This window comes from Carlito syrichta, unplaced genomic scaffold (assembly GCF_000164805.1).
Source record: "Carlito syrichta isolate Samal-C Ts95f unplaced genomic scaffold, Tarsius_syrichta-2.0.1 Scaffold304090, whole genome shotgun sequence".
Lineage (NCBI taxonomy): Eukaryota > Metazoa > Chordata > Mammalia > Primates > Tarsiidae > Carlito > Carlito syrichta.
Genome location: NW_007248186.1, coordinates 22,932 through 35,046, shown reverse-complemented (window position 1 = coordinate 35,046; position 12,115 = coordinate 22,932). Strand labels below are relative to the sequence as shown.

General features: G+C 36.4%; 1 protein-coding gene across 2 annotated transcripts in view; it reads left to right on the top strand.

Moving 5' to 3' along the window:
- The window catches only part of ANAPC4 (anaphase promoting complex subunit 4), a 38,899-nt gene extending 28,318 nt beyond the window's left edge, over nt 1-10,581 (top strand). Inside the window, exons 17-28 of one of the 2 annotated variants that reach the window (XM_008059446.1) lie at nt 608-654; nt 1,755-1,811; nt 2,441-2,497; nt 4,351-4,444; nt 5,459-5,556; nt 6,409-6,470; nt 6,551-6,589; nt 6,685-6,786; nt 7,577-7,651; nt 8,540-8,713; nt 9,670-9,793; nt 10,231-10,581. In XM_008059446.1, the coding sequence (XP_008057637.1) occupies nt 608-654; nt 1,755-1,811; nt 2,441-2,497; nt 4,351-4,444; nt 5,459-5,556; nt 6,409-6,470; nt 6,551-6,589; nt 6,685-6,786; nt 7,577-7,651; nt 8,540-8,713; nt 9,670-9,793; nt 10,231-10,458 (1,157 nt within the window). In that variant the 3' untranslated portion in view covers nt 10,459-10,581. Of the gene's footprint in view, nt 1-607; nt 658-1,754; nt 1,812-2,440; nt 2,498-4,350; nt 4,445-5,458; nt 5,557-6,408; nt 6,471-6,550; nt 6,590-6,684; nt 6,787-7,576; nt 7,652-8,539; nt 8,714-9,669; nt 9,794-10,230 lie in introns of both variants that reach the window. The other variant, XM_008059445.1, reaches the window with a different exon arrangement.
- Nucleotides 10,582-12,115: the final 1,534 nt, after the last annotated feature.

Sequence of the window (12,115 nt, the reverse complement as noted above, 5' to 3'; positions counted from 1 at the left end):
TGAGAGGATTGCCTGAGCCCATGGGTTCGAGACCAGCCTGGGCAACTTGGTGAGACCTTACCTCTACAGTAAATAAAAAATTAGCTGGGCATGGTGGCGCATGCCTGTGGTTCCAGCTACTTGGAAGGTTGAGGTGAGCTTAGCAGGTCAAGACTGCGGTGACCATGAGCAAGCGTGCCACTGCACTCCAGCCTGGGTGACAGAGTGAGACCCCAACTCCAAAAAAAAAAAAAAAACAGTGGAATCACACCAGGTTAGAGGAATCCCTGCACACATAGCCTTAGCACGAGACAGTATTTATATTTGTTTGTCTGGAGTTGCAGCAGGTTAAATTGAAGGTGAAAAATAAATATAAAATTAAATTTAAAAAGAAAAATAATAGTTTATAATAGTTCAACCCTGCAGTTTTGAACCTGAAAATATAAATAAAATTTAAGTTCTTCACTAAAGTTTTTGGAAGAAAAGCAAATGTTTCTTGGTGAAAATAAAGCTATTTAAAATAGATTATTTAGTCTAGTGAGGCACATTTAGTCTTCGAAATGTATTTATAATTGAAATTGTGTTCGTTGTTTTCCTTTAAAGATAGTTTTTAACTTTATATTTTTAGCAATGTTGAGGATGACAGAAGACCACGTACTTCCTGAGCTGAATAAGGTAGTATGTAGTAGTATATTTCTATAACATGTTGATATTGTCCTGGTTGGGCTCAGCTTTGCTGGTCATCTTGGTACTCTTATTCAGAAAGTTATTAGTTAACAGGGTTTCAGTCTGTAGACAGCAGACAGAGCCCTAAGCCATTTTTTAAGAAGAAAGGTGCCTGTTTTGTATATTTTTTTATCTCATAGAATACCTTTATTATGACTGTCTAATAATTTTCACTTTTGAAAACGGTTTTATCATCTATGTAAGGTAGCGTCCTTGTATTCCTTACCTGGATGTCCTTAAATCTTAAACACATTTTTATTTTCCTTGGAAATCAGGTACTTCAATATTAGTCCCTCTGGTAACGTCTGGTGAACGACAGTTTCTAACTGTTAAGATATTTTGGCAAGTGACAGTGGAACCTCTTTCTGGGGAGACCTTACAGAAGAGGGCAGAATCCCATTTGGTTCCCATGGCTCACTGCCCTTCACCCATGCCCCTGCCTGAGTTGTCTGCTCTGATGGGTTAGGTCATTTTGAGCCTGCAACAGTGGTGAGGATTAAGTTAGCCTGGGTGGACTGATGAGTAAGGGATCCTCCACTCTCAGCTCTTAATGTAACTCAGTGAATCTTTTGCACAATAGGTAACTGGCCTTGCAAGCCAGGCAAGTTTTGTGGTGATTCTTTTTCTGACGTTGTTGTCTTCTGTGTTTTGGGAGATAAAACCTGTGAATTGCTGTTAGGGACCTTCATGGCTGAAGAATGAGAGTGGGATGAAGGCGGGGTCATTGCAGGAAGCAGGGGCAACACTGAAGCAAATAGTGCTGTGTACTTGCAGCCCTGAAGTCAGAGTGAGGCTGCTTTTGTGGGGTTACAGTTCCCCTTCCCAAAGGAGGGACCCATTTTCCATTACATTCTTCTCAGAGCCCTGGGAGTTCATAATCTGTGAACACAGTTGCATAATCTATATTTCTTTGAAGGAACTCGTGCCTATTTTTCCATGGCTTTTAGTAGATAATAAAAGGTAACATTTATTATTACACAATTACTTATTTTATTGGGAAGCTTTTTAATCTTAATTTGTTTTCTTTCTGTTCTTTTTGTTTTTGGTAGATGACTCAGAAAGATATTACATTTGTTGCTGAGTTTCTTACTGAACATTTCAATGAGGTAAGCAATTGGTATTTCTGTAATGCAAGTTTTAAAAAAATAATTACAGTAAACCTGGGTAATGATAAGAAGTAATTAAATTTAATCCAATTCAATTGAAGTCCTTAGCAATTATTTTTTTAAAAAAAGAAGTTGAGGCCGGGTGCAGTGGCTCAAGGCTGTAATCCCAGCATTTTGGGAGGCCGAGGCGAGTGGGTTGCCTGAGCCCGTGGGTTTGAGAACAGTCTGGGCAGATGGTGAGACCTCATCTCTATAATAAAAATCAAAAAATTAGCCAGGCGTGGTAGCCGCACCTGTAGTTCTGGCTACTTGGAAGGATGAGGCAGAGGGATCGCTGGAGCCCAGTGGGTCAATGCTGGGGTGGCCGTGGGCGTTGCCACTGTACTCCAGCCTGGGCAACGGAGTGAAACTCCAACTGAAAAAAAAAAAAAGTTGAACTAATTAATGGTAGTACTTATTTATCAAACATAAAGTCTCTAGATTGAACTTTTGTTTTTGTGTGTCTTATAGTCTATAAAAGAAAAGAGTAACTGCTACTAATAGCTCTCTTCAAAAATAATTTTTATTTTAAATTTAAGATTTTTTTTTCTTTTGAGAGTTAAAAAATAAACTATGTTCATTTTTTCTAGGCTCCGGACCTTTATAACCGAAAAGGAAAGTACTTTAATGTTGAAAAAGTTGGTCAGGTATGGGCTTTGGATTGAATTTGGATTGTTATTATTCTTTTTTGTTCTTTAAGAACTAATTTTAAAACCCTAACAGTGTTAATTTTTATTATCCAAAGTCTGTGGCAAGTAATATAGTACAAATTATGTAGCAGCCCTGCCCTTTTAATAAAATAACCAAAGAGCAGCAGTTTTTAAACTTTTGATCTCAGAATCCTTTTACATTCTTAAAAAATTTATTGAAAACCCTAAAAGATCTTTTGTTTATGTGAGTTATCTATCACTGATAGATACTACTAGGTATTAAAAATTAGACAATATAAAAATGATTTCTTAATTCATTTAAAAATAGCAGTAAACCCACTCACCAATACATGTTAATATGGTTTTTTTGGAAAATGATGGTATTTTACAAAACAAAAAAATTTTTGTGGAGAATGTGTTTTATATTCTTGCAAATCTGTTTTATGTCCAGCTTTAATAGAAGACAGGTAGAGTCTCATATCTGCTTCTGCATTCAGTCTGTGTTGATATGTTGTTTTTGTTAATATATATAAAGAGCTGGCCTCACATGGATGCATAGTTGGAAAGGGAGAAATAATATAAAAGCTCTTTCAAGTAACTGTGGTTCTTTGATTCTATACCGAATCCTGCCAAGTGATAATATCTTATAGGTTAGTTTCAGTGTGGAATCTAAAATTGCATCACTGAACTTTTCATACTCGATTACATTAAGGCCCATTCATCTGTCTTGGACTTTAAATGAATCTTCTGTTCATGCATGATTTTTTTGTAACATCACATGTTGATCCTTTTGGAAATAGTGGTTTCCTCAGGTATGCAGCTCTTCTGAATGCCGCCACCTTTCACTGGACAGTAACCAATCCAGATTTTATTAATAGTACTGCTAATCACATGAGAAAAGTCTGTGAGTGTTGTGATGCTGGCAGGCACACAGTGGCAATAGCAGGTTTTCCAAAATTTTCATTTTAGCTTTAAAATTTTATAATTGACAATAAATACTATCCGTTGTTTTGCTCAGAGTGACGGGGTTACTTTATTTGTGTTTGAGAAAATATTTTCCAGATACTCAAGTATGAATAATTATAGTTTGTCCACCAGTTATTCTTTCAAATAAAAAGGTTGCTGGCTTCAGTCACAGCTAAAACAGTCTCAGGAGCTTTTTCTTTGAGATAACCATCATACTTTAGTGTAGAGCAGAAATGGTTATGCATACCCCTCAATTCTGTCTCACACAATATTAAAGATTTGTATTAAAAGGTTGAAATGAAATAAAATTAATAATAGCTTCATTAAAGGTAAATGGAACTATGAGTATGTGGCAAAAAATGTAAAGTGACTGCTGATATGATTTGGGACCACTACCTTGACTGTCAACGAAGGTATAAGTAGTTTTCCCCACTCCCGGTGCAAATGTCTCACAGTGACAAGGTCAGTAACATCTTGGCATTACTGCAGGGCTAGTGTTGACCTTGTGGCTTCCTGAAAACACCTTGGGGATTCCCAGGGCTCTGTGAACCTCACTTGGAGAATAGAGTATGTTGACAGTTGATGCTTGTCAAACTAATTTGTAACTTACACTTGTCAAGTTAAAATATGCTCATGATCATGAAATGAAATTTAAACTCAATTTATAGTCTCTATACCTACAACACTGTAGTTTTTAGTAGTTTGCAGTTTATATAGTTGCTTGGCATGTAGCAAATTTTGGTCACTCAGTTAAAAGTAATTTACTTTCAGAGAACTTGGCCATAAAACAAAACTTGTTAAGTAGAAAAATGTTAAATATAAACAGCCTTCAGAGCCTAATTCTTTGAATTACTAAATTTAAATCTTTAAATCTGCATTTCTAGTACTTAAAAGATGAAGATGATGATCTTGTGTCACCCCCTAACACAGAAGGAAACCAGTGGTATGACTTTCTTCAGAACAGCAGCCACCTTAAAGGTACTGTAGGAACCAAGTAGACTTGAGTCATGTTTATTTTATTTGAGACTAGATCTTAAGTAAGTCAGCTAATAGCTTGCTGAACACTCGCTGAGTACTTATCAAGTTCATTAGATGTATTTTTTGTGTCCATGTTATTTGATTAGAAAACAGCAAATAACCAATAGTATATGACATTACCGTGGAAAATAGAGAACACTCTGAAATGAACTGTGTATAGTAAGATTGCTTCTTTTTATATCATCTATTTTGCACCCTATGAAAAGTAGGATTTTTTTTTTTTTTAATAGAGTGTTTTGCTCTTTTGCCCAGGCTTTAGAATCAGACTTGGATTTGATTCATAGACCTAGATTCTTAGTCATTTTCACACTGGGCAGTTACCTAAACCTGCCAAACATTATTTTTCTTTTTTCATCTGTAAATTGGAGAAAATGATACTTAATCGGTGCAACTGTGGTAAGCAGTAGAAATAACAGGTATTTAAAAGATGTAGGATAGTAGGTGTTAGGTAATGCTAAATTTTTTCTTAATCCAGCCATTTGTATGCTGAAAATGCTAACTTATGTTTTACTTTCTTCTGATAAAGTAGCCTTTTAAAAAGTAAAGAGCTTATTTACATAGAGCTAGTTTCTAGTCCCTTTTTTAGACTCTTACAGAACACTACTGAACTGCTGTTATCATTACATTGTTGCCAAGAATAGGGAAGAATGAACTTTATTTCTTGACATAGCTGTGGTTCCCAGATCACTTCTTATAGCCAACAAACACAGTTGGATTTGGGTGGAACTAAGCTTTTTACGCAGTGGGATCGTTTTTAACGGGCTGTCAGTGGGAGATGAGGCAAGGCAGAGGCCATGGTCATTGTAATACGGTAGTGTGAAAGTGTAACGCAGCAGCCAGTGAGAATTCCTCCATGAGACGACTGAACAAACTGGTTCTAACAGATTGTTTTCTCCTAATCATCGGTTTGTCATAACTTTTTTTGTTTTTGTTTTTGTTTTTGTTTGAAACCAGAAAGTCCTTTGCTGTTTCCTTACTATCCTCGAAAATCATTGCATTTTGTGAAAAGGCGGATGGAGAACATTATTGATCAGTGTTTACAAAAGCCAGCAGTAAGTTTGAAGGAAATACATGTTATGTGTATAGGAGCAATAATATCTAAAGTGTGTGGTTTACTCATGTAAATGATCTTAGTTATTAGGATGAACTATATGGAAATGTTGATACTCAGCTGTTGTTGACTAACAAAAATGGCAGGGTCATATGAGTCAGCTTGTACTGTATCTTGTTAGTGTCTTACATATATTTTTTTATTTTTATTTCTTATTTCTTTGAGTTGGAGTCTCACTCTGTTGCCCAGGCACTCATGGCCACTGCAGCCTTGACCTGCTGGGCTCAGGTGATCCTTCCACCTCAGCTTTCTAAGTAGCTGGAACTACAGACACGTGCCACCATGCTTGGCTAATTTTTTTTTTTTTTTTTAGAGATGAAGTCTCGCCAAGTTGCTCCAGCTGTTCTCAAACTCATGGGCTCAGGCAGTTCTCTCACCTTTGCCTCCCAAAGTGCTGGGATTATAGGCATGAGCCACAGTGCCCAGCTCACACATTTTTTTATTTCCTGAAATAAGTGTTTTCTTGTCCCCAGTACAAATTAATTATAAACAGTCTTAGAAATAAACTGTTTATAATGTGTCTCATGTTTGGCTGAAGAATGCCCAGGAATGGTTGTTGTGATACTACAGGGAGGTGGTCTTGAACCTGCCATGTGCTTACACCAGGTCCTTTTCAGCTCTGAATTTTCTCTCTTCCTTATTGTCATCACTATTATTAAAGTTTCTTATGAGCAGAATTTGGTGATAAGAGATGATTTTTTTTCACTGCACTTGAACAGTGATGGTCAGTCACTTTCTGTAGAGTATCTGTGTACATATAAATGCTCTAATTTTGTTTTACATCTTATTTTAGGATGTAATTGGAAAATCGATGAATCAAGCAATCTGTATTCCGTTATATAGAGATACTCGAAGGTAATTCTGTTTACCTATTGGATGGGATAATTCAGCAGCCAACTTACATCTTTCTCACTTTTATTTCCCTTTTGTTTCAGTGAGGATTCTACACGTAGATTGTTCAAATTTCCTTTTCTGTAAGTGTGTGCTTCTTCCCTGTCTTGTGTGAACAATCCAAGTTTGTTCTGTGCATTAATAGTTAAATACCATGATGATATTTTTTTTTTCTTAGGTGGAATAATAAGACTTCAAATCTACATTATCTTCTTTTTACTATTTTAGAAGATTCGCTTTATAAAATGTGCATCTTAAGGAGACATACTGATATTTCCCAGTAAGTATAGTATAAATTTTGAATCAAAAGAGGTAAGAACATATCATTTTTAACAAGAAAGCATCCAGCTTCCCTTCCAACATTTTAGGTTTCAGTTGAGCTACATTGTGACTTTAGGTTTGTTATTTAATTGTCTTGCCTGAATTTTCATATCATTAAGGTGGTTAACACTGAGTTCAGTATATGATCCTTTCTATTCCGGATTACTTAATTTTGTATTGGTATGTGGTCATTGTATTTAAGGTTTTGAGGGGAGGGTAGGAAAAATATGACAGCCGAAAGCGCAGGATTATATTCTATCTCTTGAATTTCTGTAAGTTCAGAACTGTTTTAGTGGATATCTGGTAGAACGGATTTTTACCTTGGCTAAGGATGCCTTTTATTAAACACAAGGCCTTGCCTCAAAGAGAATTTGAAGTGAAAGTTTTAAAAGATAAATCTTATTTAGAATCCCATTCGTATCTTAAAAAATGGTTTTAAATCTGAATTGGAAGAGATTTAAAACCAAGGTGTAGCCAAAGGGACATAATTTTATTATTTTTATTCCAAATGTCCTTAATTGAGGTATCTAGCTACTTTGGTGACTCTAAAATTTTAAACCAAGTTAGTTTATCTATCTAGGAGTTTAAATTAGTTGTCAGTATTTTAAAGAAGAGTAATGGTATTTTGGTATGGGATCTGGTATTTAGGTAAATATACTAACACTGACAATCATGTTCTTTTAAGCATTTAGAATATTGGTTATCCAGGTTGTTCCACAAAGTGTCTCTTTTCCCCTTCTTTCTTCAAGATCTGTAAGTAATGGACTAATTGCTATTAAATTTGGAAGCTTTACATATGCCACAACTGAAAAAGTCAGAAGAAGGTAAGTCTTGAATTTTGTTGGGATGAAATGTACATACATGTTGTTTACGTATATGCTTAGTAAATGCAATTACAGAAATATGGCCAGACTCAATTATAATGATACAGGTAAAAGGGTGTTGTCACTTCCAACATAGAGGATAGAAGTCTTTGTGTATTCTGTACATAGGGAATGATTTGACTCATATTTGAATAGAAATTGACTGCTCTGTGAGAGTTTATGTAGTATGGTTCCCTGTCATTAATATTCTGAGCTGCCTGTCTACTAAGATGTGGTCCCAGGGGGCAGATGGCCTGCCAGGCTGAAGTTCTTGATACGATCAAAAAAGAAAAAAAGATGAGGCGATATCATTCTTACTGATCTGGAATTTTCTTAGTATTCAAAAGAGTAACAGTTTCTAAGCCATCCCTGAGGCTTTGCAGAGGAAAGAACTGACCCTGATCATAGGCTCATCTTTTTCTCTTTTTTCCTCTCATAAGTTTTTTTAACGATAGTCTTTGGAGTTGTTGTGTCTTTATGTATATCTTATTTTTTTACTTTTCAGTCTAGTTAACTCTGTTTGCCTGTGGATAAGGTGGAATTTCCACAAGCTTAAGGCCTAACCACTGATGTCAAGAGTTTTCTAGAACTGTGAACCAACTTCACAGACTTTTTCTCATGATTACTTCTTTTTAAGACCTAGTTATATTTGTGAATAATCAGGTACAAACGGTGACTCTGATTTTAGTACAAACTAATGGTGTGTTTTAAATGTTCCTGTCATTTAATTTTTAAATTAAATTCAATAAATTATTCTTTTTCTGCTTGGTGCCTCTTAATGTTATGAATACTGTATTTTCTCATTCATTGCGATCATCTTTGATATAACAAAGCTTACTTTAATTCTAGCATCTACAGTTGTTTAGATGCACAGTTTTATGATGATGAAACTGTGACAGTAGTTCTTAAAGACACTGTAGGACGTGAAGGAAGAGACAGACTCTTGGTCCAGCTGCCGTTGTCTTTAGTATACAACAGGGAAGATTCTGCAGAGTATCAATTCACTGGCACTTACTCTACAAGGTAAGTAACACATCAGTTAAGTCGTCTTTCTGATATTACAGTTAAGTGTTTTTTATAGACTCCAATATTTTAGGTATGCTAGATAGTGGTTATCTAGTTACTAGGGATAACCAAAGAGTTAGCAGAACTGAAAGACCCTTATTTTTCATTAAAAAAAAAAAGCTATCTTTTTTTTTTGAGTCAGGGTCTCACTCTGTTGCCTAAGCTGGAGAGTACAGTGGCACAATCATGGCTTACCACAGCCTCAGCCTCAGCCTCCTTAGTAGCTGAGACTGCAGGCGCATGCCACCATACCAAGTGAATTTTTTAATTTTTCTTTTTGTAGTGACAGGATCTTACTATGTTGCCCACACTGGTCTCGAACTCGGAGGCTCAAGCAATCCTCCCGCCTCAGCCTCCCAAACTGCTGGGATTACAGACATGAACCACCACTCCTGGCCATGCTGGCTTTAATAGCTCTTGTCCCTTTGCTTTACTAGTAAATCAAGAAGTATCTGTTGGAACAAGATAGGGAATTTTTTGAGTGGAGAATAGAACTTCTTTTACTTATATATTCAAATATAGCATTAACCCAGTTTATAGTAGAATTATTTTAGGTTTACTTTCTAGAATTAGGACTTCAGTACCCATGGGAAGTACACTGCCAATTTCATGTGATGGCTTTATTGCCTGAGACTTATGTAACCAGATCCCTTCTCTAGCTTGAAAATATATGCATTTGCTTTTCTTGAAAGGGAGTCAAAAACTTTACTAAGATGACATTCTGTTTGGAATTACAGTATTTTAATAGAATATTGTATCACAGCTTTGTAATGCAGCAGCTCCTAAAATTATATTGGAAACAGGAGTAGGAATAGAAGTTAAACCTGTAGCTGACCCTGACACCACCCGTCGTAAACCAGGGAGAAAGAGATGCCTTTTCATTCCTGAATTGCTGGTTTTTTTCCTCCCCTTAGGCTAGATGAACAATGTGGTGCTATTCCCACTCGCACTATGCATTTTGAGAAGCATTGGCGATTACTGGAAAGTATGAAAGCACAGTATGTTGCCGGGAATGGTTTTCGGAAAGTGTCCTGTGTGGTAAGTGTTTACAGATTGTTCAGTAGCTAAGAGAAATTGCAAGAAGTGACATTGCTTCTGTGGAGACTTCATCAAAAACATGCTACATAAGGGCCTTTTGTGCAAATATTTCATGGTGATGTATAAATATAAATTGTGATTTGTAGTTCTTATTGATTATGATCATGTTGTAGCCTTAGCTATTTAGTTCTCTTGGTCTGAGAATGCTGACTAAGCAGTTTATAATTCTAGATGAAATTACTACTGTTGTATCCAGAGATCCTTTTATACAAAATGAAGACTGAGTTTAGTGATTTTGTTGTAAATTGATGGGAATACAACTTTCCCATTAAAACCATTCTTTGATTCAAGCATCTGATTTCTAGTTCCTTATGTAGTATGTGTTAGTTAAGCTGATAATTCTACGGTGCTTTATTCATCGCTTTTTCTTTTTTTAGTTAAGCTCAAATCTCCGTCATGTGAGAGTATTTGAAATGGACATAGATGATGAGTGGGAGCTCGATGAGTCTTCAGATGAAGAGGAGGAGGCCGGTCATAAGCCTATGAAAATAAAGGAAGAAGTGTTGTCTGAGTCGGAGGCAGAGAACCAACAAGCGGGTGCTGCAGCTTTAACTCCAGAAATAGTTATTAAAGTGGAAAAACTTGACCCTGAGCTAGACTCGTAATCTCCCTTGCCATCACTGTATATGTTATCATGACAGAAGGACATAGAAGGTGGACTAAGATGTCTTGGACCACTTTTCGTTCCTTGTATAACAAATCAATAAATAGTAAATTTTATTTTTTCATATTTTGCTTCATCTTCTCTTAGTGATATAGTCACTGTGATAGAATTTCTTTTTGCTGAGATTTCTTTGTAACACTGTGTGCAAAACTATTTGTAGTTAAAGAAAACATAAATTGAGTGTGAAGGAAAAGTTCAGTCTTTTCTGTCAAAAAGTAGGTGTCAGACATTGTTTCTATTTCAAAAAGAAATAACATTTAAATAGCATTCATCACTGAAAATTTTGATGCGCTTCGCATTTAAAAACTGTAGGTGAAGCCGGGCTCGGTGGCTTAGCCTGTAATCCCACGCCTTTGGGAGGCTGAGGTGAGTGGATTGCCTGAACCCGTGGGCTTGAGACCCGCCTGGGCAACTTGGTGAGACCTCATCTCTACAATAAATCAAAAAATAAGCTGGGCGTGGTAGCTACCTGTAGTTCCAGCTACTTGGAAGGCTGAGGCGGAAGGATCACCGGAGCCCAGCAGGTCAAGGCTGCGGTGGCCAGGAGCAGCCATTGCAGTCCAGTCTGGGCAACAGAGTGAGATTCCAACTCAAAAAAACAAAAAAAAACGTAGGTGTTAATTTCTATTTTTCCATCTGGTTCATTTTAGGTCTCCAGAATGCTTTGAAAATTATGTTTTTGAAATAAATTATACTGACTTACTATAATGCTAAGCCAAAGGATGGATCCTGTCATTTATGATTTAAATAGCAAAAACGTTGCCTGACCCTTACATGATTGTTTTTTCTCATTTTGTTTTTGCATTTGAGCTTTGAATTCTTTGAATCAGCAGTGTTCAGATGTATCTTTCCTCATGTTTAGACTCCTTGGGATCATAAGAAATACGGATTGACTAAATATAGTCTAGCGTTAGTGCAGATAGGCGCCTGTTGATTTCTTGATGATCATTTCTAGAGTTGATAGTATTCTCATGTGACTTTCAAAGAGTTCCCATTTTAATATGAATTCTACCGTCAGTTCACTGAAAAATGGATCACTTTTTAAAGCTTTTAGTGTCTTTGGGCAGGAAGATTAACCAGGCAAGTTGGGTGCAGGGTTGCTGTTTCAGTTGTCTGTTTCTATAATAGGTAACGGTTTCACTTGGATTTCAGATACTCTATTTAGATACTCCAGCATACCTCCTCTGGTCTCAACTTAATGGGTTTGAAGGGCCGACCTAGTGGAAGCCACTGTAGTGTGCATGAGTGTAGCGTTTAGGACCGTGGTCATCAGGAGGCCAACGCTGCTGCTTTGTGGGCCTTACGCTCAGTACATTTGCATAAATATTTATTGACAGTTGGCCACTATTCATGCGATAGTGCAGAATGTCTTGAAGTAGCTTTTGTGAGCAAGAAATGAATTTTTAGATGATATTACAGACCAATGAGAGGTTGTGGATATATAGAGCATTTTTAGAATGAAGGCAATGCCCAGATTTACCACATAGCATTTAAAGAGCTTTCATAGATTTTAGGACAAATAATTACCGCTTATTCTTTGAATGAATTACAATTTTACAATCATCAACTTGTTATTTGTTAATAATCTATCCCACATG